Genomic DNA, 23013 nt, shown 5'->3' on the forward strand with positions numbered 1-23013 from the left:
CGAAGGGCGCGTAACAGTCCCATTTACCATCAACATCGTGAAAATCATAAAAGTATCGTCAAGAACGGCTAAAATGTGGATGGTCCAGCATCTGAAGGTTTTGAGGGGTTGATTGGCGGACGAATCGAGACGACGCCAGGGTTCGTCTCGTCAGGAATGACCTCAATGTGATGACTGCAACACTTTGTCAATGTGAGATAGTCAAGCATGAACGAGCAACTGACTCTTGCATTGCCCCGATAATAGCAAGCTTCAGAGCGGGTATCTTGCCCTTAGAATGGTTCCCGCGACCGGTGATGATACGCAGTTCCGGTACGCCGGTGACCATTGCGTCATACAAGGCCTGCTCTACCCGTGTGACGGCCTCAGGGACCTTGAGACGATGCACATCAATGGTCTGGGGTACTGGCGTGAAGTTGTGGGCTACGGTAGCAGATCAGTATGAGCACGAAGCTGTAGAGTAAGGGACGCACCTTTGAAATAACGCCTCTCAGCCTTTGCGTGCATGTTCTTCGCCTCTTGCTCCGCTTGATCGCGTTCGATCTTCAATCGAAAAGCCTTCCAATGATCTCCGGTCCTTTCTGCAGCAAAGTATTCCTGCCGCAACCGAGACCGTTTAGCCTCCAAGGCCAACGCCGCCTCACGCAGCTGGTCTGCTTTGGATATCAAAGCACCGCGCGACTTCTCGGTCACAACGCTAGGAGCTTCCGACTCCCCGACAGACGCATCATCTGCGATCACTTGCTCGTACTCTGGTGGCGGGCCGCGCGATGACGCTGCCTTCTCTGTTCTGGCCGCATCCTCGTCGACTTCGGGAGTAGGAATCATGGGCATCGATTCAACGGGAGGCATCATCGCCGGGATTGGCATGGCGTCCATGAGCTCTGGTGGTGCAGCTAGTCCTGCTTCGCCCTCCGCAATGACTGAGTGTCGCATGGGGATAGGGATAGGCGGGGGATCCACGAGTTCCACAGGTACCATCGTCGGGGTGCGCTGTCCAGCACTATCATCTGCGTCAATGATCATCACTGGCGGCAGCTGCTCGCCTCGTGGGGTGTTGGGTCTCTCGACAGGTGTGGTGAGTCCGGAGTAGTTCTGCGGTCTCGGCGACAAGGCGATCCTGGGACGACCGCCGCTGCCCTCGCTTGAAGTAGTCAGGTGAGATGATACCGAGGGCGCGCGGCGGGTGAAGCTGGTATATTCGATACCAGGAGTATCGGGAATGACGGGGAGCGAGACATATTCGAGCTCGGATGGCGTGCGCGGACGTCGAGGCTGCGCCTCAAGCTGCACCTGCGACCCACTCGCACGACTTGGAACGCTTGAAGCCTCTGAGCCACGAGCGGGACTGATGGCGCTCGATACCTCCGAACGAGGTGCAGGGCTCACGATACTCGATACCTCCGAGTAGTCGGAGAAGGATCCGGGCAACGGCGTCGTAGTCGGTCGCCTGGCAGGTGCCAGAGTTGGTCGAGAGCGGGACTGAGATAGTGGCTGGGAACGGGAAATGAGGATGGACGGAGGACTGCGAGCTGTGCCAGAGGATACTGTGGTCGAGGAAGACCCTGCAGGCAATTCAGAGAACTGTACGCGAGACGAGGAGCGGGCCTGCGAAGAGAGCCTGAGGGAAGACGGCAAAGCACGACGGACTCGCCGGTACAGCCGTCGAAAGCGTTTATCCTCCGCCACGTCCCATCCTACGTCCGATAGCAGCACCCCCATTCCTGTCCATATGATGACAATGACGAGCCTTGTGAGATTGGCGGTGAGAAGTAGGTCGACAAAGAGACGGAAGCCAAAAGCGATGTAGGGATCCAGAGAGTACGGGGTTTTGGCGAGGAAGTGGTGAAGAACAGCACCCTCCCACAAGCCGACGAGTGAGCCATTGACCCTATGGTTCTGGTGTGTTATCTTGTCGATAGTTGCGCGCAAAACGAGTCCGACGCCGATGGCGTAGAAGTTGTCCATTGATCATGCCCGGAGCGCGGTGCGTCGGGAGAGGCCACTGTCGTGGTACGTGATAGAGTCGTGCATGGGCGTCTGCAGTACCCTCGCAGGCTTTCCCGAAACGGGCACTCGCTATTGTTCTGTCCAACATAAAGACATCTCGTAGTGATACAGGCAGCCCGTCTCCTCTCCCTCCGGCCATGATATTGTACACTGTGCTAAAGGTCGAGCAGCCCATCTTCGACGAAAAGCTATCTCAAACGCCCAATCGTCATGCAAAATCCAGCACTTCCACTTGGCCGTACCTGTCCCCGATGGCTATTCGCCCGGTCGTGTCTTCGAATGCAGTGGACACGATGGCATACTGCCGCTTGATGATCTCGCTCATATCGCACCGACGCGAGTAGAGCGCCTTCTCCGAGTAATGCACCTCGTTCTCGAGGTACGTCGCTTTGGGCCGTTGCACCCCCTTGCTGGTTCGCTCCGTTGAGACGGCACCCGGTTGTGCAGTGACATGAAATCCGAATAGACAACGTGCAGGGTAGGACGAATGTCGCGAGCAGAGGTTCCTGGTCTGGACACAAAAGCCTTTACCACTCGGAGTGGCATGCAGCTTCCTGCAGGACGGTGGCACGGGAACCGCGTTGATGCGTTTGCATTGCGCGAAAGGGAGCAAATACGGTGGCAGCGAGCCTTCGACAGCGGATGACGCGGTGGGTTTGTCGAGGCCAGGAAGCAAATCGAGTTGGACGATCATGTCAACGTCGTCTTCCCGGCATCGCCAGAGGACAGTCACAGGCGTCGATGGCCAGTCGCTTGGGTCCCTCTGTGCGACGACAGCGGTTTGGTGGATGATCACAGCTTCTGTGGCCGTGGGGTTGACCTGGAAGAGCAACTGCGGCTGCCGATTCCAGGCAGTGCGCGTACCATTCCAGACAGGTGCGTACAAGAAATGTATGCAGTTCTCACGCACGACAACCATATAGCGGTTGACAACCTTGACTGCACGGATCTCACCGGCTTGCGCCTACAGCGGTATAAGCGAAGATTCGCAAACACACTGGTCGACTCACCAAGTAATGTGTTGGCTGCAGATTGATGGCCTCCATAGGTCCTTCGTAATACCAGATCGTTGGTGCCTGCCCCAGGACAACGTAGGCCCCATGCATAACATGCAGAGGATGTACCATCGCGCGGACGCTACGTAATCTCGAGATCTCTCGAAATCGCCCGTGAAATTTATCGAGAGCAAGTGCAACAACCATCGTTGGATCATGCCTACTCCGGTGTTAGCCGCGTATTTCGACGTGCAAGGTGGTAACTCACGGTGCTGTCATGCCAGCCAAATACACAAGAGTGGCCTCGCTCCCACTATCGTCGTTGACAGTCAACTGTTCCACCGGAAATGACGCGACATGGTCTGCGATGCGGTACGCGCCCGAGCCGTCGAATGGCACCTCCCAGCAAGTAATGATCTTTCCAACGACAGTCACGAGGTACTGGCCACTGCACCCGGGCAGGAACGCGACTTGGCTCACAGTCGACTTGTGCGACTCGACTGTCTCGTCAGGGAGATACTGGTCCGCGAGGAACGAGAGCGTGTGGCGGGCGGTGGGATTCGAAGAGCACCAATTGTCATGGAACTTGGCGGCGTGCACGGCTCGCGCCTCGAGCTGCTCCGCCGACAACGTCCTCAGGTCTGTGTCTGCCGCGGGTATTGGTAGGCCTCTGTCAACGACGTGCCGCTTGATTGCGTCATGCCACACCCAGCGTAGCTTCGAGATGGTGAAGAGACGTTTGGATGTCTAGTACAGTGTGAATCCGACAAGGACCAGACATGGCGCGTGACGTACACACCTGCCTCAAAGCCAGCACGTCTCGTACTTCCACGGAGCTGATGATCAACAGTAGGATATCGTCCGAAAGCATCTGCAAGGTCGTGGCTTGGTGGCTCTGCGCGAATGCGTTCAAGCAGCCAATGTACGGATGTCTCCTCGTCCTTGACGGTGTTTGTACAGTGCGAGTTGGGCTAAACATCGTCCTCGACGACGTACAAGCAGGGTTGGGTGACAGTGGGAGAGACCGAAGCGATAGGACGGCTTGTGACCCGGAAGCGATTTAATGAAAGGAGAACAAGGGTATGGCCGCATTTGGACGTTCAGACATGTTAGCGATGTTCAGTCACGTGAGCGCCGCGACGGAGTCGACCACAACTGTGACGACTTTCCATCTACTAACTTGCTCTATCTTGTCTGTTTCACAAAGTACCCTTGCCAGTAGCCTCACGGCCATGGCTGGCTTCCTTCATGTCACCATTACTACGCAGCCTCACGCTGTCGTGAACCTCATTAACGCCGCGAACTTGAAATAGGCTCGACCTAGGCAAGTAGACCTCGACTCAGAACGAGGAGCGGCACAGTCCATTACCTAGGTAGCATGTACGTATGATGTCTGAACTTTCGAGCCGTACGAAGTTAACTTCGTCAGGTTCGCCATTATGTATAGAAGCGCGGGGACGGATTCGGGATCCTCGGGCGACCCGGGACTGCCAGGATGATTCTGCTGCAACACGATCGAAACACGATACATGCATCACACAGCCTTCGGTTGATTGATTGTATGTGCGGCATTGATAGCGGCCTATTGTGGTTCGCCGCACGATATATGCTTGTGAGAGAGGGGACACGACTTACAATCTTCCCTTCTCTACTGCTAAGTACCTCGCTGTGCTACCATGGCATCAGTCCACACGTCGACTCGGTCTATGCAGCCCTCTGGACAGAATGGGGCAACTGAAGCCCGTGACTTGTATCATGTATATCTGCTCATGATTGCCCCTCAGAAGAGATTGCAAATCTATAAAGTAACAGTCAATTTTCACACTTCCTTCTTACACGACTGACACATGCTTGATACAGAGGTCCACACAGAAGCTAGTGCTCCTAGCTGAAGCATTTGCTTTGTGTGCATGGAAATGTTCTCTATTGAGTACCACAGGCACCCAAGTGGAGTGACTTCAAGATATCACAGGAAAAGTGAACTTGAACTTTGACACTTACTCCAGTAAGCACCAACTCTCACTCTGTTGTTTATTTACTGATGATCATAGTTGGTATCATGAGCTCTGCAAGTCCTTGACAAACTGGGCTGCATGGGACCCTGTCTATGCTGTAGGGCAATGGGTCCATGTGAAAAGGAGATACAGAAATCCAAAACAACTGTCCTAACCTCATGAAACCTTTGGTAAGCATCATACTACTGTAATCATGTTGGATGATGTTGAGAGCTGGTCATGTTAAGCAAGAATGCATGTTTCCAGTTGATGGATCTGAAGGAGGCATCTTCCTGCCACCAGCCCTGGATGAGACTATTGGTGCTGTCAGTGAAGTGCTTTCCTCAAGGGACAACTTGCAAGAATTATTCAAAATGAAGGGTAAAGATGCCATTGCTGTCATAGACCTCTTGGATGGTGTATGTACAGCAATTGACTTGATGAATGTGTACTGACTCTAATTCAAATTTCAGTTGATGGCATTGTTGAGGACAATAGCCGCATTCACACCAGGCTGTTCCACACTCTGCGCAAGATGTGTGGAGAGTTAGGAAGACTACCAACTGTGTATGACCTATCCAAGAAAGGCCTGCTACTTGGGCTGAGGCTACCCCATGAGGAATTGACCATCATTGGCAATCATCCAATAGCATCTGGTGGCTTTGCAGATGTCTGGCTAGGCAGGTACAAGGATCAACAAGTAGCAGTGAAGGCTTTTCGTGTCTATGGTCATGCTAACTTGGAGGCAGTCAAAAAGGCATGTGGTCTATGTTTTCCTATTATCCCCTTAGCTCATGTGTCTATGTAGACCTTCTGCAGAGAAGCTGTCTTATGGAGGAGGCTTTCTCACTCCAACATCACACCTTTCATAGGCATTGACTATGATGAGAATAAAGCCAAATTCTCTGCTGTATGCCAGTGGATGCCCAATGGCAATATCACAGCATACCTCAGGAATTCCCCAGGAGCCAATAGGCCAGAGCTAGTCAGTATATACTATAACTTGCTGTGTCTGTTGAGCAATCAGTTGACTTCATGCAGCTTGTGGACATTGCACAAGGCCTGGAATATCTACATTCACATGGAGTTTGCATGGTGATATCAAGGGTGTAAGCATTGGTCCAGTGATTACCTTTATATGCTGTGACAGAGACTGACACATTGGTACAGGCGAACATATTGATAGACGAAAGACTCCATGCATGTCTTGCAGATTTCGGCCTGTCAGCAGTCACCTATGATCCAAATACCGTGAACGCCATCTCGACATCTTGAGTGTCAACGGGTCCATTCGGTGGATGGCGCCCGAGCTCCTCAACCCGGAAGAAGCAGGACTGGAACATGCGAGGCCGTCTCCCGAAAGTGACATATACTCCTTTGCCATGGTTATGTGGGAGGTGAGCCTCCGAATCTGTGATTCGTGGTGCGAGATTGACAGTCACTGAGCCAGGTATTCACTGGTCGGATCCCGTTCTTCAACCTCACGCGCGACGCAACCGTAGTCTTCCGTGTGATCCTCGGTATCCGTCCTGAACGACCGGCAGCTGCAACCCCGTTGGGCTTATCTGACGATGTCTGGACCCTGATGGACAATGGCTGGGGCCCGCAATGGCACAGACGTCCGCGAATCAGACATGTGCTGGAGATTTTACGGGAGAGCTTACGACGCTATGGCTTATTCGGTACCCATCCACCGACTTGGCCCCTTGCGGACGATCGCTACACACCTTCCAGCCAAACCGACGTACCTATCGACGTTCAGAGCACAACTGTGCCAGGTGATCATCACTTGCGTATTAAGCTTCACACGTTGTTGACACATCATTACAGATTTCACCCAACCGCGGGCCGGGACGTCGAAAGCGTATACCCGTCTAGCTTCGCCACTACGACCCAATGCTAGCCAACTCCCCAGTAAATGAGGATGCTCCTGACTACGAAGACATTGTCAATTTAGTGAGAGACATGTCCTTCGGGTCCGAAACCTCACCTGCCGCCGCCGCCGCTTGGGACTGCATTGCCGATGGGCAAGCTTGGATATGAATCATCACCTGTACATACCATCTATATGTATCGCTCACAACCGGATACTACGCACTATTGAGCTCGCATGATGCATGATAGTGGTAGCAATGTCTGCCTGTTGGCCGTGCAACATGAAGAGTTCAGAAAATGACGCAGACAGCACGAGCAAAAGGGCGATGGTCCTTAGTCCTGATCCAAAATGAGTCGACCCAGGCTCGAACTGAGGACCTTCTGTGTGTAAGACAGATGCGATGACCAACTACGCCATCGACCCATGTTGATGGGCGCTCCCCTTTGCTGATCGATGGGCAGGCAGGATACGCAGACAGCAGATAATTCGTATTGTAGTACAGTGCATCCTGGGAAGCGCAACATAGGATATCAGTCCATGTGAAGTACAAGAGGGCAACGTATCCGCAACACGACGCAGGAGGAATCAGATCAGCTTAGCTTCTCTTTTCGCGGTCTGCAGTTGCGATAGCCTTTGGGTGCGAGGGGTCTGCACAGCGCCTTGCGCATTACCCTTCTTGTTTGCCGTGGCGGCGGGCGCTGCAGGTGCCGCCGTCATTTGTGACAGGGAAATACGCGTCTCATCCGAGGCAAAGCCAGGAATCCGAATGTTGTGGTTACGTTCTGATAGACACGTCAGTCCCAACCGTAGCAGCGTATTTTACTACTGACCCAGATGCAGTTGGAGGTCCTTGACCTCCAACGTATCGCCGCCTCGATGCTTTGCTAGACGGCAGCGAAGTTCGTGACGGAGTCGATGAACTCGTCCGCGATGTCAAGGAGAAGCTATGTGTGCATCAGTGCAAGCCAATACTCAAGAGAATTGAACTGACATCCTCGACTTCGGGTTCAATCTTGACGTTGGGGTCAATACTCGATACTAGATCCTGTATTGACCTCCGCATGCTCTGGTCTCCGGGAGTGTTCTTGCGGCGCGTCCGATTATCGTCCGTGTTCAGAAGTGTAGTGTCATCAGACGGTTTCGTCAGTTGTGCCGGCGTGCCTTCGGTAGACGGTTAGGAAGACGGCGCGAGGGTATGTCGTCGTACATACCTGAGAGTCTGCCTCCCGCTATACCTCCGGTCAATGTAGGACGGCCTTGTTGAGCAATCTGCCATTGGACCGGTCCGGGGTTTGTGGCAGTGGGAGTGTTACTGATAGGGTAAGAGTCCGTGCTGGGATTGGCATTCAGGAAAGGGGTGTGAGCGCTGCGAAATGCTGGGTTCGTAGGCATGGGTGCTGCAACCTAAGAAGATCGGTATAGATTAACTAGAATCAGGTGGACCCTAAGACGTACGGGGGCAGGTGCAGGGGCAGCGGGGGCGGGCGCAGGGGTGGAGGTACTCCCCGATGCTCCAGTCTTATGTTTGTCCGCGTACTCTTTCAACTGGGCCAAATCAGTACGTGCTTTGCCCGTTGAACACAAAGGAATCACACACCTGTAATATCTGCGCTTGAGTCAGCTTGCCGTGTTTCGCAAGCTCGCTCAGCTGGCTCATGTTTTGGATCAGGAGTTGAGCGATCTTGTCGCTCGGAAGCGGATCTCCTGTTTGCGTCTTGTAGGCATTTCCCAGTGCCGTTATGATGTTTGCAGTGTTAGAGGTTGAAGACGGTGTTGGCGTGGAGGACGGGGTCGACATCGTGACCGGACAATGCAAGGATGGTCGTCACATCACAAGTATTGCACTGTGGCAACTAGCACGTGACACGCCTATACAACAAGGATCGCGGAGAGTTTAACGGGTCGGTGGCGTAGTTGGTTATCGCATCTGTCTAACACACAGAAGGTCCTCAGTTCGAACCTGGGCCGACTCATCTTTTTGTTCTTCTGAGGCAAGCTACACAGATGTGCTTGAGGATCAGATTCTCCCGGTGTCGCACAGCAACACATTATGGCCATAGCCACAAAAGCATAATTTTGGCACCCATCCGCAATCAACGTGTATGTTCGTCGATACAAATGCTGTATGCAGGTTGTGCTCGTCATCTCATTGATCAGCCAGGAGCGCAGCTCATTATCCAAGGCCAATCCCGATGAATACTCTAGTACACAGCCTCTATGCCGTCTCAATGGCATGTACCTTCATGCAAGCTTCAGCGATAGAGCAGCGTGTGAGACCATCCGAGCCATACATGTAAAGGGCAATTACATTGAGAATCATTGAACGCGCACTACATCTGACAGTCCAAAACGCGTGAGTGTCCAGTGTCAATGAGTCAGTCTAGATACCCATCTGAATGTCGACGTCCATCATATCTTCTTTTGCCAGCTTACGCCTGCCCTTATCCCATCGTTTGAGATATGCCTCGCACCTCTCCCTGAAGACCTGCAAGCCGTCCAAGAAACCTTTGGGTAGGAGATCCTTCCGTTGGTCCCAGGCTTGATGTCGACGAGGTCACATCGATCCAAGCAAACCAAGATGACTCCAAAGCTGTAAGCGTCCGCTAAGCGAGGGTCCTGGCACTCGCCGCGCAGGACCTCGGGGGCGGAGAATGGACGGGTCCAGGGTGTATCTGCTCTACTTGCCTCGACTGTAATGGCGGCGGAGTAGGAGGTACGGGAGAGTAAGGCGACTTTGGCGCAAAGCGCGACGTCACCGGTGGGCGCGGGGGTTCTGGCGCGGCCGGACGTTGAGACATGTCCTCGAACGGCGAGGCAAAGAAGGAGTCCGCCGCGACGGAGCGGCCGAAGTCGAGCAGCTTGATCGTGTCAGAAGAGTAGGTCACTTGCACGTTCAGCAGCGAGAGGTCGCCGTGGCTCAGGCCGAAAGAGTGCAGGTGAGTAAGTCCGTCCAGCAGTTGGTTGTGGTAGTCAACTTTCTGGCTTCGAGTCAGCTCCGGCCGCACCTTGACTACATCCCACAGCGTCCGCCCCTCGATGCACTCGAGCACCATGCCGACGTTCTCGAGGCAGCCTAGGAATGCGGCTATATTGCGATGCCGTGACACGGTAGTGTACACGCGTAGCTCAGCGAGGAATTGTGTCATGACGTCGTTGGCGTTCGACTGCATCTCGCCGTTGATTTCAAGCTGGACGACGTTTGGCTTCTTGACCACGCACTTGAACAGCTCTGAAGCTGATCCAGACGCGAACGGTGCCATATTTTGGATAGGGTTTGGTGGAGCGGAGTACGTGGTAGGCGTCGGGAATGAGAAGATGGAGAGAGGGTTATTGGGTGGGACGAACGTCGTGCCAGAGGCCGGCGGCGAACGCGCCGACGAATCCGCAGCATGGGTGCTGAATGGGTGCGAGAGAAACGGGGTGTGAGGATGCTCTGTCGCGGTCGGCTCTTCCGCTGGTGGCGTGCTGACATGGTCCTCCTCGCCCTCGAGTTCAACTGGGACACGCTGATACAGTTCACGGACGATCGCTTGGGAATAACCCACGTACCCATCCACCAATTCTTTTTGAAGTAAGCGTAACCCGCTTCACCTGCCTGGACTTGAGGCCATGGTGCGTGCTAGATGTCTGGATACTATGCTGCGGTAGCCAATGTGGGACGGACGTGTGCGTGGTCTGAAGGAACCCGAGTGAGCTGATGCGGCGGAGTGAATGCATTGATGCTGCGTAGGCGTCTACGCGCACTCATGTGCTCCATCAAGAAAGGAATTTCCCGACGCGCCCGACACTGCGGCTTACATCGTAAATCTTCTCCAACTATCCTACAATTTGCCTCTCTAGCACCGACGAAGTCCATCAGAGGTTAATGGGTAGCAAGGCGACCGAAGCACTGGCAGGTCGTCAATTACAAGTCATTCATGTCTGATCATTGAGTAACCCACTGCGCTACTGTACAAGTGCGAAAATACGATATGGTGCTACAATACAAGGTATCCCAAACGGATCATATACACTCATTAGACATCGACACAGAACCCATTCACAGCACGCTCTTCTGCCACGCCGCCGGGCACCCGTCAGCGACGGCGAGGTAGCCCATCAGGTCGCTCGTCAAGAACTCGCTCGGCCACTCCTTCCGGATCTGCGCCTTCAAGTACTTCGCGATGATGTCTAGGTTCTTCTCGCTGACCATCGGGCCCTTCTGCGCGGGCACGAGCTCGTCGATGACGCGGTCGACGTACGCCGCCGTGACCGTCTCGCCCTTGTCCGCCATGCGCACGCCTACTTGACCCACTGCCAGAGCTGCACGCGCGTGATCTCCGCCGTCGCGGCGTCCTCCATGAGCCAGTTCAGCGGGATGCACCGTTCCCGCCGAGCCATGCCGCGCTGTAGGAGAGCGCAGTCGCGACGTTTTCGCGGACACCGGCGGACGTGATCTGGCCTGGCGCCTTGGTACTCAGCAGATCGGCAGCTGCGACTTTTACGTCCTCCCTGCGGATGTGATACTGCACAGCATCAGTAGTTGAATGCGAGTAGATGAGTGCACGAACCTGGTTGGGACCCACATATGCTCGTTGAAGATGTCCATGGCAATCTTGTTGATGAGCGGGTGCGCAATCCATGTGCCGTCGTGACCGGCAGTGACCTCGCGCAACTTGTCATTGCGAACCTTGTCATGGCAACCTCGTTCGCCTGAACGTCGTTCTTGATCGGGATCTGCGCAGACATGCCTCCCATCGCCGCAACTCGTCGCCTGTGCATACTGTCAGACAAACGAATGGTCTCCAATGATAGAGCTCACTTGTGACAGTCTGGATGAGGAGACGGACGTAGGATCCATGAAGTGCACCTCCATGGTGACGTCCTTGCGGTCCGGAAGAACAGCGCTCCTGTCTGCCCTGCGCTTCTTGATGAAGCTGAAGATGTAATCCCAGCTACACCACCTGTCAGCATTCTAAACTATTCGTCATGAGCGTACAAGAACTCACCGGCCGCAGTTGAGACCTGAAGAGTGTGTCCTGAGCTCGAAGAGAATCTCCTCCATCTGGAAGCGCGGGAAGCGTCTCAATGAGGACGGTACCGCGGATGGTGCCGAGAGGAATGCCAATGTATGACTGCGAGAAGTTGAAGACGTCGTTCCAGAGACGCGCTTCGAGGTAGTGTTCCATCTTAGGAAGGTAATAGTAGGCCCGACCCGCGCGCGACGAGCTCCTTCGCGTTGTGGAAGAAGTAGAGACCAAAGTCAAGAGCGAGCCGACATGGGCGCGTTGTCGATGGTCAATCGAGGCTCGTCCAAATGCCAGCCACGCGGACTACACCGATCGCGTCAATCGACCAACGCGCTTGTGGCGACAACGTACGTACCGGACAATCAGCACGGCGGGCTTTTCGCTGAGCTTGTACTGCTTCCCGCCCTGCTCGAAGTCGATCTTGCGCCTTATCGCGTCGCGGAGATTGACCTGGCCGCTGACCATGTTCGCAAACGTGGGACAGTTCGCATCTGGGTGGGTACGGTTCAGCTAGCGCCACCGACGCGACGTTCATAGAACGCACCTTCGAAGTCAGCCATGAACGTCTTCGTGCCGCTGTTCAGGGCGTTGATGACCATCTTGCGGTCGGTGGGGCCCGTGATCTCGACGCGCCGGTCCTCGAGACCGGGCGCGGGGGCCGCGCAGAGCCATGAGGGGTCGGCGCGAATGTGTGCGGTCTCGGGAGGGAAGTCGAGGGGCTGTCCTGCGTCGAGGCGGAGCTGTGCGGCCTCGCGTGCGATGAGGAGGCTCTGGCGGGTGGACTCGAAGGTTCTGTGGAGGGCGGCGAGGAACTTGAGGGCGTCCTCGGTGAGGATCTCGGACTGGGCCTGCTGGGCGACGCTGGTGTGGATCTGTACGCCGGCGACCATGGTGGGCTATGGGATGTTGATGGGTGTGTGTGAGAAGAGGGAGGGCGGTGGTGTGCAGCAGAGGGAGGGCTGCGAGTATATGTACATGGTCGGCACTCCGTGCTGTCCCATGGGCGGAGGATGCACGTCATGTCTTCCGCCCATTTCACGTGGGGGGCGGACCCCGGGGGCATCCTTCCCTTTCCGTCCAGCCCCCGGAGTCCCGCCGCCTTCGCCCCTCCAGCCCTCCGTCTCCGCGCGCCAACCCCAGCACACTCGGCCGACTGCGTTCCCGGGCCCGCAGCCACGCAGGCGGGATGGCCTGCGGAGGCCAAGGGATGCCTTCCGTGACCGCGAACGTGTCCACAGAACGCAGTCGGGTCTTCGGACTCTCGGGGGATCCACGCCTCGCTGCTATCCTCCTTTCGTCTCCAGTGTGATTCCCCCGAGTCTTCGCACCTGCCTGGGACCCCTCAGGAGAACGTCGATGGGAGCCTAGTCCCACTCTTCCTTGTGGCACCCATCACGGGCCCTCGCCCGTCCGCTAAACACGGTCTCAGCAGCAGGATAAACGTCCATCCATACACCGGCCTCTCTAACTATACATCATAGCCAAGGCTACCCCACAGCCCGGATCCTACCCGCACGCGGGGTCCACCTATTCTGCCTTCTCCTTGCGTTCCGACGGAACCGGCACAGACTCTGTTCAGTTACCGGGCGTGGTCGCAGACCGGCCATCAGCGAATCGAACACCAACTGCGTAAGAACGAGACGGCCGACAACCCACCTGTGCCCGTACCCGCAGCCAACTCCTTCACCACCCGCTCGCCCACCTTGATAACGCGTTTACACCCATCTGCCACACCCCACAGCTCACCGAGCCTGCAGGCGCGAACGGGAACGACAGCCACCATGTAAGGGGCCCGAACCACCCTGGCGGAAGATAGAACACGGCGGATTTCCGGTACCACCAGCCGACGAAGAACTGGAGGCCTGCCGTCAAGACCCAGACGACGGTGCTGAATTTGAGCGAAAAGGACGACCTCGCGGAGGACAGTTCGCTATCTGCCGTGAGGACATGAAGCCGATGGTGAGAACATGAAGCCGCAGGTCATTGGTAAGAGACTCTTCGAGGACCACGCATCCCTGCCGGCGCCGTGGTGGTCGCGGCACGCAGAGACATGGACCTCGGAGGTATTACCAAGGCGAGGGAGACACTTACTGAGCTTCTCCAGGTCTGCTAACCCCTTGTCCACACCCCGCCTCAGCTTTGCCCACTTTGCAAACTGGTCCTGCGCACTCGTCTGCAGCAGCTCCTTCTTTGCTACAAGTATCTCTGACTTGAGTTTTCGTTGGCGCGCCACCGCGCTCGAGTGGAATATCCGCAGGTAGATCGCGTAGGCCTGTCGTCCATCCACCCTACTGTCAGGACACGTCACATCCTAGCCAGTCGAGTCTCCTACGCACAAATTCGAGTAATACAGACTTGCCAATCCATGAGATCAGTTCTGTTACGAAGACAAGAGCGAACAAGGTGATGATGAGAGACATGATGGGCGTCGGAGGTCGTAGCCTCGAGGATGGATGGGTGAGCAGCAGGTGCGCTGGCCGCTGCAAGTCAGGCCTGGCGCATTCGTGGCTGTCTCCGACTGCCATGTCGCGTCACCATATTGCATGCACGTGGTGGTGTCCTTGTTTGCCGCTGTTAGGATCAGAGGCTATTGGCCTCTTCCGTTTCTGGTAACTGTCCCATTATTCGACTTCGGATTGTGGTGGCTGCCTGTACATGTTCCGTCTGGACTTCCTTGTGTGCTGGACAGATGGCGTGTTGGCGTTCTCGTCGGATCTTTGACTCTGCGCTGCCATAACTACCGCCAAACGACGCATCGGGCTGTGGCCTGCTCAACGCACTGGATTCGGATTCATTGCCACGACATGCATCCAGAACGTCGAGCGGTGTAAGACGGCTTGTACGGGCGACGAGAGTCGTTGCATGCATGCCCTGCGTCGATGGCGTGCCGCCAACGCATGGCTGGCACGACGTAACCTTGTCTGGCGGGATGGCGCTCAACTACTCGGGCGCATTCTGGGTGCTCTCGCGATATCGATTCATGATGGGGATGTCTTCACCGGTGAGTGTCCGGACTCCATACCTTCCAGATCTCAGGAGCTGTACAACTCTGAACACAGGACCTCTGTGCGGGATTGTGTCGCAAATATTGACACGTAAGTACAATTCGCATGTCCATGTCAATATGGGCGGCTATTGGCAGCCGACAACAACACGGTAGTATCACTATCAATCTCTATCGAGTTCCAGTGAGCTGATGTGGGTTGATACAAGCGTGGATGATCACAGGATGATCATACCACATACGGCGCACGCATTGTCGTGGGCTGTGCGGCGTCAGATCCCAACGCCTGGTGTTCGCACGACGTAAGGTTTAAGCTTGACTGGAAGCCGCTCTGTCCACTCACATGTTCCTCACACCGTAATACTCTGCAAGCACCCTGCCGCCTTATCACAAAGCGCCCCGTTAGTCGCTGAGCTTCTTTCCTCACGTCACCCTTCTCCCCGGTCTACATATGCGTGAACATGGTCACCACCTTCACTAACCTCCCGCGCATCTGGAACAAGTTCCAGGCTTATTTCAGGAGGTGAGTGCTTCGCGCGCAGTCTTCGCTCAAAGACGGCTCACAGTCAAAGACTCATGTCACCAGTGCCTCACCACCTGACTCTGTCGGTGACGACGCCCACTCTGAGGACGATGCTGCTCAATCCGATTCGTCAGAGAGTCGAGAAACAGAAACGACCACGTATACTGTAACAGAGAGCACACCTCCAGCGGCATCAGAAATACAAACGGACGAGGTCGAACCCGAACCACTGCCCCCCGACGGTCCGTCTCTACCTTCGCCGCTGCCCTACCTCACGTATCCCGTAGTGGTAATGACCACAACACTACCTGCCACCGAAACTTCACTCCGCCCTTCCCTCACGGAGACCCTAGAGGCAATAGCGACAAGCACATCCGACCAACCATCCCCCGAACCGACCGCTGCGTCAGCAGCAGCACTCGCAAACCACACGAATTCACGCACCTTCACCATTCGTGTCCACCCCTGGTACAACGACGTCGTGCCCCCGGGGCCCGCGCCCGCGCCCACAATCGTCGGGCCTTCCGCCACGATCATCTCAAGCTCAGAGTCATATTCTTCATCCTCGGCGCCCTCATCTGGCTCACGTTGCGGGCCCTTTGGGCGTCGTTTCGCCGCGCGAGGCGGGCGTGGCGGCGCTTGCAGGAGCACACGCGGGCGTACGATGAACTGGTCGCGGAGAACGAGGCCCAGGTCGGCCCGGGCGCGGTCATGCAGCCCATGTTCAACCCGCATCGCAATCGCTGGTGACCAAAACAATACTGTCCATTTTGCTATCTTACGCAGCTCCATGAGATGGCGGGCCTGACCGGTTCAGGGCGCATTCATCCTCGGTAGTGGAACGTTGCAGAATGACCACTGCTGCAGCGACTTCATAGCATAGTAAGATATGGCATGTTATAGCGCATACATTCTGGGACCTTGGGAGTAGATGGTAGCGAGATCTCCATGGGGCTGAGACTAACACCACCCGTTTCGGGCCTTTCTGCGGGCGTTGTTACACGGTTGGCCGAGCAAAAAGTAGCAGTTCTGAGTACTTCTAGCAACTTTTAGCAACCGGGACCGATACTGACGATAGAGTACAATTCACTACTCACTGTTTTATGCTACCTGCCTTCGCGTGAGTGTACCATTGCTTCACGGTACTTACCTTTCGTACATGTACTTAGGCAGCGTTCAGTATCTTGAGCTCGCGACATTTGTAAACAGCGCAGCTGCCCTGCGTGATCAGGCCTGCGTTGGACTACACTGTTGAGTCGTGACCCTGGCCATCCGTGCGTCGGGATTTTATAACACTCGTTGATCAGCTCAGCTGGCACAGCAGTAGAATGATACAGTGTCATGGAGCATGCGAATATTCAGCGAAACAGCCATAGGCCAATAGCGGAGGAGTACATGATGCGTAAGCTGGTGCGTGGCGACGTCGATGACTTGCAAATACCCTCTCCCTCCCCACGAGCGCGGCCCAATGCAGGGCAGATGAGACGGAAGCTGGCTTAGATGTTGAGCTTCGTGCGCCTCCAGTGACGGCGCTTGGCGTTGTACTAATGCCAGGGTTTAACAGTTGCTGCGGGTGGAACGAGCACATTACGCACCTGGATTTTCGTGTCCGACTTCAAGCGGAACCACTGGGGATGGGCCTGCCAGAGTACGTTAGTTAAAGCAACCCTTGGGACGCACTGGCATACACACCGGTTCTGGCGGGCAGCCTTCGCGAGGATGCGCTTCGTGCGGAAAGTCTTTTGGGAAGGCTGCAAAGCACAGAGGGAGTCAGCCTACATCATCTGCGAGCAACTGGACGCAGTACGGACCATCGTTCTTGAGGTCGGGGCGGCGTAGACGGTGGGTAGAGAGGGATGAAAATTAAGGTTAGCGACGGATTGCCCTGTACAGTTCTGACTAAGCACCGCATAAGGGAGTCCATCAATTCGCTCCGGGAACTCTCTGATCGAATCGGGGAGAGTTCCCACGGATGCTATATTCGCGCCACCTGATGACGCCCAAGGACAGTGGCCACGTCTGCTACGAGTCTACCCAGAGCGCGACGCTGCTATTCACCAACACGGATTCAAGATGAGACTTGCTCTCTTCAGCTTGCTTTTTGCTGCGCTCTTCGGTTTGCTGGTTTCCGCAGAGGCGCCTGAACCTCCCAGCGACCTCGAGATCCAAACGACTCTTATGCCACCGGACTGCCCAGTGAAGGCAACTAATGGCGATATACTGAAGGTGCACTACGTAAGTTATGCAGTCATACCGAGTAACGGTCGAAGGCTCAGATTTCCCGCTTTAGACTGGAAAGCTACTCTCGAACGGTAACAAGTTCGACTCGAGGTAAGTTCGCGCGCTCTGCTTGAGTCGGGCCTCGTGAACGCAACGTGTCCACCAGCTATGACCGTAAGAAGCCGTTCTCCGTGACCTGTAAGTGTCAGATCAATCTCAGGAAGCATCACAACCTGACGGGCATCGCTCGCAGTGGGCAGAGGCCAGGTCATCAAGGGCTGGGAGCGCGGGCTCCAAGGAATGTGCGAAGGGGAGAGGCGCACGCTCATCATCCCCGCGCACCTCGCCTATGGTGAGTGAAGCGGAAGTCTTGTCTAGGCCTCCCCTCATACAATCTGTCTGTCAGGAAACCGCGCCATGGGCGCAGCGATTCCCGCCAACTCTGCACTCGAGTTCGATGTCGAGCTCATCGAGCTGGATGCTCGAGGCAAACGCGATGAGCTGTAGAATCGAATTCCCTCATAAGCGATTGCCCACGACCGTGTATGGATTGACTACTGCTAGTTGACGACTTCTTCTGACAAACTACATCGCGCACTGAGCAGGAACAGGTGAAATGCTATCTCTGCCGGTCAATTCTCTTGGCTGGAAGAAGTCAGTTCACTTGTAAGTCAGGACGTTCGTGTCACAGCCTGCTGTCGACGCAAGCGAGGTGGAGTGACGCTGCATAGAAGCACACCGTGAACACTCGAACTTCAGATACATTCAGTCAACATGTCAACGTTCAACACTTGACGTTACGATTTCAGATTCGACGGCAACATTGCCCGATCCCAACGCACACATCTCCCGATTGGCGATGAATGAATGACTCGTTGGATAGTAATGAAATACAAATCTAAGCCAAGTCTGTCGAGAGAAGCTAAGGAGTATGCGAGACGGTGTGAGACGGTGTAACTATCCACATAGGGCAGAAACTGCATTACAACACCGCGTCCAGCGTTGGGATGCAGCTCCTGTCCTTAGGCGAGACCGAATTACGTATGGTACAGTATGATAGAGGCGTTCGGGGCACAAGAGACAAAGTCCGGGAAGACCAAGGGAAACTAGGGAAGCCGTTTTGACAGTCGAGTGGGCCGAACGCGTTGCGACCGGGAAGGCATAGACCGATCGAAAGGCGAGAAGATGGGGGCCGAGGCGCGTCAATCGTGAAACGAGGCCACTGTTGTCGAGGGCAGTGAGCCGCAGCGCCGGAGATAGAATGTACAGGAAGGGTACAGCGTGGTATCGGTCGAGGTGAGAGTCGAGCGAAGGAGGCGAACCGGGATCCAGAGCGGAGGAAGCTGTGGCGATGCAGCGAAACGACGAAGAGCGCGGCGACATGGAGTTGATACAGACGAAGGCGTGAGCGGCTGGTAACAACCGTGCTTGAGGCAGATGGGATCGCAGCAACAGCAAGACGACTTCGAAGTGGAAACGATTCTGCACGGTAATAAAGCAGCCTGACAGGGGAGGCGAAACGATGCAAAACGGAGATGACAGCATGTGCGACTCGAGCTGCGATGGGCGACTTGCGGGGGAGGGCGAAGAACAAAGCCGACTGAGACCAGAATGACGAAAACTAGGCCAGAACGAGACAGCCACTAGGAGACTGTGGGCAAGTATGAGAGGAGAATGCGGGAGAGGCACGACCGAGGTGAGGCAGAATGCAGGACTGGGGCGTATTCCGGAAGAGGCAGGCAGAGGCAGGGACGCGGGCTTGAGTCGAGGCAGATGAGCAGTCGCGGCTAAGGATCCAGAGGCGAGAAGTATGGATAAGGCAGACCGAGACACAGGCTGGATGATCAGGCTGGGAACGTAAATTCTTGGGAACGACAGGCAGAGTGCAAAGTCCTTGAGGCGGTGAAGTCGAGGCAATGACCGGCGAATGAATTCCGGGGGGAGGCAGGAGCGATATACTGGCGCAGAGATGGAGGACTCGGACTTGAGGGGCTCCGATCGCGATGCCTCCGTTGCAAGGCTGGTGTGAGGAACGGCGAAGTCGGACAAGACGAGACCCAGATTGGAGACAGAGAGAGTTGGGTGAACAGATGACCCAAAGAGGTAAACCAAGGTGGTGACCAGATGATGACAGACCGGAGAAGGGAACAGACGATGAAACGAAGCCAGAGACAGAACGAACCGAGGTAGAGAAGCCACAAACCGAGTACCGGGGAGAGAAGACCAAGACGAACCCGAGACGTGGATAGGGTGTAGCGCGTGAGACTTGGGAAAGCCGGATCTCTGCGTCATCTCTGTCGGCCGTGCACAAGCCAACACTAGTGAGACGACACAGAGAACGGGTGGTGCCACTGGGGTTGACCTGCCAGGAGTCACCAGACGGCCGCGCGACCGGGTATTGTCGAATGCGATGTCGACCGATGTCGACGAACCAGACCAAAACCAAAGGAGATGAGTTCTCCATAAAGGCAACGCAGGCATCCGTCTCCAGGACGAGCCTAGCAAACACATCATCAATGATGAGAAGACAGAAATTGAAGTGAGCACGTACAAGCGAAGACCTATGAACCACATCATCCCGTATTTTGCAAACGACGATACCCGGGTTGGCGACGAGAGAAGAACAGAGCCGAAGGATAGTATGTGTCTTTGAGAGTCCACCACGCCTGCAGAAGCAGCCCAGGGATAGGTGCTAGCCACTCCAGCATATCGATGATTGTCCAGAGCAATGCATTTGCCCGCCAAGCCAGGATGATGCCCGAGGTCCAGTAGCCAAGACGCGGCAAGTCGCCTTTCTTCATGCAACGCTTCTCGAACGTCAGGATGGACAGCTCGTGATGTCGCACGAATTGAACATCGTCAGGCGCGGCAGCAAAAGGGACCTGCTCGCTCCAGAAGGTGTTGTTAGGGGCCCAGGCGATTCTGGTGAGATAGACATCATAAGAGACGTAGTCGGGCTTCGTTTCCGCGGCCTCGGGCGTTTGGATAGTGGGAGCCTCGGGAATCGACCAGTCGAGCTCGGGTACGTCCACATCCACGAGAGCCGGAGGGGTGCCGATGTCATACTGCGAAGTGTCCCCGATAGACGGGGGACTAGTGGGAAGCAAGTAGTGCAGTTAGATGAATGATAAAGTGCATTGAGCATCGACGTGAAAACTTACCATATGCGTCAGGCTCTGCCGTGCCCCCAGCCGACGGAACAATCAGCCAGTCGACCTTTGGGAAGGGAGGAGCGAGGTCTCCCGGGCGCGTCTGCCACCTATCGGGATCCATCGACGGAGACTCCAGAAGATGGCTGAGCGTGTCCAGAGGTAAGTCGTCTGATGCACCAAGGCTGTAGCCACGCGTCTATCAGAATCCTTTCTTTCAAGGCAAGTCGCAATAAGACCACGTACGTGAGAACATAGGCGAGACCGAGCACTAGAAATCCAGAGCCAATCGTGCGCCTGTTGACGTGCTGGGAGTACCGCGATGCAGAAGCGCTTGAGGTGAGGATGAAGATACTCTTGAGGGCGGCGATGCCCTTCAAGAGATAGGGCGTGAGGAGCATAGCTGGGGAAGCTGATGGTTTAAGACGGTGAAAGTGCGCGAGTAGTGCGAGGCGAGCGGGGACGGTAGGTGAATGCAGGGAGATGGGCACGGGCTACTTATAGGCCTCGACGCGTCGTGCACGTGAGGGACGAGTTGTTGAATGCGATTCAACAAACCCGCACGTGCGACGCGCGTCGGGGGCGCATCGCGTCGGGCGATCCGCCACAAGTAGTTCCCCGCGTCCTGATTGGCTGGTCACCAAGTTCACGGTGGCGTACGCGCATCGCCGCCGTTTCCGAGGGTGACGACCTGAGTTTGTGCGCGTCGACCATGCAAGCCGCGTGAGGTCTACAACATGACAAAGTAAAACCACAGATACTAATGTGAAATTGGGAGCGGCGGGCACACACCGTTGAACCCCAGGAAGTAGGTAACGTCGCGCATGGCACGGCTCTTCACATTATGACAGACCAACATGACAGCGGGACAAACAAACATGGCGCACCTTGGTTCGTCTTGCTCTCGCACACCTTTCCCCTCCTCCATCTTCTCCCGCTCATCCACGGCGCCGGTCGGGCCTGGTGCCCGCGCTTCCCACTGGCATCTACCCCGTTCCCAGCATCCACGATGGCACTTTTTGAAGCATATGCCGCCGCCCGCGACGCAACACGGCAGCTCTACTTGTATATCATAGAAATTGGCCGTCGCCAATTCGGGAAGGTCATACGCAGGACACAACATTTGACGATCAGTGCCTTCGAGGTCGTGCAATACGGCTGGAATACTCGGTTAGTGGTGCATACTGCATCGACAGTACTCGCTTGTCTAACACGAAACTCACAGCGAACCTAAGTTATCCTTGCCGCAACATGCCAGTGCAGATGACGTTGCTCCTCGGCCGGCCATCGCCGCTACAGCACCTCCGTTGTCAGCGGGCATTCATGCCAACTTGACCCACTCCGAGGACGATGAAGCCTTGCCACAACACACGTGTGTAAGCGACGTTCAACCTCCTTGGTCGGCCATCGCCACTGCAGTACCTTTACCTCTCTTGCCAGTACCTCTCCCTCTCTTGCCAGGACCTCCACCTCTCTTGCCAACCGTGACGAACATTACCAGCTCGGCGCACAATGCAGCCTTGCCGCCACCCATATCACCTGCAACGCTATCTGGCGTATCAGAAGATACTGCGCGGCCCTCACAACCGCTCACCGGGACGACGCTGGAGCCTCCACGCCATACGCAAGCACAATGCCCCGCGGCGAGCGATTCCCCTGGGTCTGGGGGTCACCCCGGCACCCCGACGCTAGTGATATTGCTTGGTGCTGTGTTCCTTGCCGTCTGCGCCATCCACGTTGTCGCCCAGAAATGTGGAAGGGGCCGACGCCCGCACACCAAACAGAGGAATCTGCCCAGATCGCAGCACCCGTCCCAAGATCTAGACGTTGCGCAAGCAAGGCCGATGAGGCGCAGCAATCCACGACTCTGGGCCCCAATAAACGCGCTTCAAGACATCTACGACGGGTTGCACGACTGCACCTCCGAGACACCGTGTTTCGCGCCAGGCGACCCCACGGTCACATATGACTTCGGGACCGGGAGATTTCCGCTCAGACTGGGGATTCGTGTCGCGCCCAAGCGTTCGACCCCCATCGTCGTGGACCCTTCGGTGCCTCCGCTGCTGGACGACGTCATCCAGGATGCGATGGATCTTCAGGCGGAGATGGATGCTGCGTGGGACGAGGTACTCCGTCGTGACCGTGCGGCGTGCTAGGTGGAACGGCCGTCGCAGTCAGTTGTGATGGTTGGTCTTCTTAGCCCCTGCAGGTACTTAACCGCGTCGTGCTTGGA

The 23013-nt window shown here is 55.7% G+C and overlaps 14 protein-coding genes and 2 non-coding genes across 16 annotated transcripts; 6 read left to right on the forward strand and 10 right to left on the reverse strand.

Moving 5' to 3' along the window:
• Positions 1-129: 129 nt before the first annotated feature.
• B0H18DRAFT_421658 (uncharacterized protein) lies at positions 130-2039 on the reverse strand. Its single transcript, XM_048038029.1, has 2 exons — positions 474-2039; positions 130-423 (listed from the first exon to the last, which is right to left on the reverse strand). Exons 1-2 carry the CDS (start codon positions 1966-1968, stop codon positions 188-190), a joined length of 1731 nt encoding a protein of 576 aa, XP_047899355.1. The 5' UTR covers positions 1969-2039; the 3' UTR covers positions 130-187.
• An 8-nt stretch (positions 2040-2047) lies between these two features.
• Positions 2048-4478, reverse strand: B0H18DRAFT_977017 (uncharacterized protein). Its single transcript, XM_048044213.1, has 5 exons — positions 4437-4478; positions 3805-4387; positions 3274-3752; positions 3021-3225; positions 2048-2974 (listed from the first exon to the last, which is right to left on the reverse strand). The coding sequence occupies exons 2-5, from the start codon at positions 3982-3984 to the stop codon at positions 2219-2221; spliced, it is 1620 nt and encodes a 539-aa protein (XP_047899356.1). The 5' UTR covers positions 3985-4387; positions 4437-4478; the 3' UTR covers positions 2048-2218.
• A 621-nt stretch (positions 4479-5099) lies between these two features.
• Positions 5100-6368, forward strand: B0H18DRAFT_421517 (kinase-like domain-containing protein). The gene is made up of 6 exons (XM_048038028.1): positions 5100-5190; positions 5248-5416; positions 5473-5756; positions 5808-5984; positions 6041-6108; positions 6170-6368. Exons 1-6 carry the CDS (start codon positions 5179-5181, stop codon positions 6180-6182), a joined length of 723 nt encoding a protein of 240 aa, XP_047899357.1. The 5' UTR covers positions 5100-5178; the 3' UTR covers positions 6183-6368.
• B0H18DRAFT_421499 (uncharacterized protein) lies at positions 6041-7064 on the forward strand. Its single transcript, XM_048038027.1, has 4 exons — positions 6041-6108; positions 6170-6396; positions 6450-6777; positions 6830-7064. Exons 2-4 carry the CDS (start codon positions 6298-6300, stop codon positions 6919-6921), a joined length of 519 nt encoding a protein of 172 aa, XP_047899358.1. The 5' UTR covers positions 6041-6108; positions 6170-6297; the 3' UTR covers positions 6922-7064.
• A 160-nt stretch (positions 7065-7224) lies between these two features.
• On the reverse strand, positions 7225-7298 carry B0H18DRAFT_t33. The gene has a single exon. It is a non-coding gene; the product is annotated as a tRNA-Val (tRNA).
• A 162-nt stretch (positions 7299-7460) lies between these two features.
• On the reverse strand, positions 7461-8673 carry B0H18DRAFT_1082409 (uncharacterized protein; the record flags this gene model as incomplete). Its single annotated transcript, XM_048031530.1, has 7 exons — positions 7461-7657; positions 7706-7754; positions 7784-7819; positions 7867-8036; positions 8087-8279; positions 8331-8420; positions 8473-8673. 7 exons carry the CDS (start codon positions 8671-8673, stop codon positions 7461-7463), a joined length of 936 nt encoding a protein of 311 aa, XP_047899359.1.
• A 101-nt stretch (positions 8674-8774) lies between these two features.
• On the forward strand, positions 8775-8848 carry B0H18DRAFT_t30. Its single transcript has one exon. It is a non-coding gene; the product is annotated as a tRNA-Val (tRNA).
• A 137-nt stretch (positions 8849-8985) lies between these two features.
• Positions 8986-10475, reverse strand: B0H18DRAFT_977034 (kinase-like domain-containing protein; the record flags this gene model as incomplete). Its single annotated transcript, XM_048044214.1, has 6 exons — positions 8986-9114; positions 9167-9413; positions 9434-9512; positions 9533-10371; positions 10425-10437; positions 10458-10475. Coding segments are annotated over 5 exons (1107 nt in total), but the record flags the coding sequence as incomplete, so codon positions are not given.
• Positions 10476-10779: 304 nt separating this feature from the next.
• Positions 10780-13006, reverse strand: B0H18DRAFT_977038 (malate synthase-domain-containing protein). The gene is made up of 10 exons (XM_048044215.1): positions 12429-13006; positions 12240-12375; positions 12134-12187; positions 11951-12086; positions 11864-11919; positions 11705-11809; positions 11574-11637; positions 11426-11544; positions 11239-11366; positions 10780-11177 (listed from the first exon to the last, which is right to left on the reverse strand). Exons 1-10 carry the CDS (start codon positions 12772-12774, stop codon positions 10915-10917), a joined length of 1407 nt encoding a protein of 468 aa, XP_047899361.1. The 5' UTR covers positions 12775-13006; the 3' UTR covers positions 10780-10914.
• Positions 13006-14399, reverse strand: B0H18DRAFT_977040 (WRB/Get1 family). The gene is made up of 5 exons (XM_048044216.1): positions 14221-14399; positions 13976-14156; positions 13619-13818; positions 13541-13586; positions 13006-13455 (listed from the first exon to the last, which is right to left on the reverse strand). The coding sequence occupies exons 1-5, from the start codon at positions 14302-14304 to the stop codon at positions 13412-13414; spliced, it is 555 nt and encodes a 184-aa protein (XP_047899362.1). The 5' UTR covers positions 14305-14399; the 3' UTR covers positions 13006-13411.
• Positions 14400-15349: 950 nt separating this feature from the next.
• On the forward strand, positions 15350-16161 carry B0H18DRAFT_1114439 (uncharacterized protein; the record flags this gene model as incomplete). Its single annotated transcript, XM_048033115.1, has 3 exons — positions 15350-15411; positions 15475-15892; positions 15955-16161. 3 exons carry the CDS (start codon positions 15350-15352, stop codon positions 16159-16161), a joined length of 687 nt encoding a protein of 228 aa, XP_047899363.1.
• Positions 16162-16694: 533 nt separating this feature from the next.
• B0H18DRAFT_977046 (uncharacterized protein) lies at positions 16695-17258 on the reverse strand. The gene is made up of 3 exons (XM_048044217.1): positions 17223-17258; positions 17100-17162; positions 16695-17051 (listed from the first exon to the last, which is right to left on the reverse strand). The coding sequence occupies exons 1-3, from the start codon at positions 17223-17225 to the stop codon at positions 16956-16958; spliced, it is 162 nt and encodes a 53-aa protein (XP_047899364.1). The 5' UTR covers positions 17226-17258; the 3' UTR covers positions 16695-16955.
• A 158-nt stretch (positions 17259-17416) lies between these two features.
• Positions 17417-18544, forward strand: B0H18DRAFT_977054 (uncharacterized protein). Its single transcript, XM_048044218.1, has 7 exons — positions 17417-17646; positions 17702-17742; positions 17798-17829; positions 17885-17983; positions 18038-18174; positions 18237-18297; positions 18363-18544. The coding sequence occupies exons 1-5, from the start codon at positions 17485-17487 to the stop codon at positions 18136-18138; spliced, it is 435 nt and encodes a 144-aa protein (XP_047899365.1). The 5' UTR covers positions 17417-17484; the 3' UTR covers positions 18139-18174; positions 18237-18297; positions 18363-18544.
• A 10-nt stretch (positions 18545-18554) lies between these two features.
• Positions 18555-20316, reverse strand: B0H18DRAFT_421870 (uncharacterized protein). The gene is made up of 2 exons (XM_048038030.1): positions 20183-20316; positions 18555-20129 (listed from the first exon to the last, which is right to left on the reverse strand). Exon 2 carries the CDS (start codon positions 20110-20112, stop codon positions 18589-18591), a length of 1524 nt encoding a protein of 507 aa, XP_047899366.1. The 5' UTR covers positions 20113-20129; positions 20183-20316; the 3' UTR covers positions 18555-18588.
• A 133-nt stretch (positions 20317-20449) lies between these two features.
• Positions 20450-21181, reverse strand: B0H18DRAFT_951190 (uncharacterized protein; the record flags this gene model as incomplete). Its single annotated transcript, XM_048042013.1, has 3 exons — positions 20450-20724; positions 20793-20965; positions 21027-21181. The coding sequence occupies 3 exons, from the start codon at positions 21179-21181 to the stop codon at positions 20450-20452; spliced, it is 603 nt and encodes a 200-aa protein (XP_047899367.1).
• Positions 21182-21789: 608 nt separating this feature from the next.
• B0H18DRAFT_1114443 (uncharacterized protein) lies at positions 21790-22936 on the forward strand (the record flags this gene model as incomplete). The annotated part of the gene is made up of 2 exons (XM_048033116.1): positions 21790-21950; positions 22006-22936. The coding sequence occupies 2 exons, from the start codon at positions 21790-21792 to the stop codon at positions 22934-22936; spliced, it is 1092 nt and encodes a 363-aa protein (XP_047899368.1).
• Positions 22937-23013: the final 77 nt, after the last annotated feature.

The sequence above is a fragment of the Fomitopsis serialis genome (genome assembly GCF_022376445.1).
Source record: "Fomitopsis serialis strain Sig1Antser10 chromosome Unknown B0H18scaffold_4, whole genome shotgun sequence".
Taxonomy (NCBI): domain Eukaryota; kingdom Fungi; phylum Basidiomycota; class Agaricomycetes; order Polyporales; family Fomitopsidaceae; genus Fomitopsis; species Fomitopsis serialis.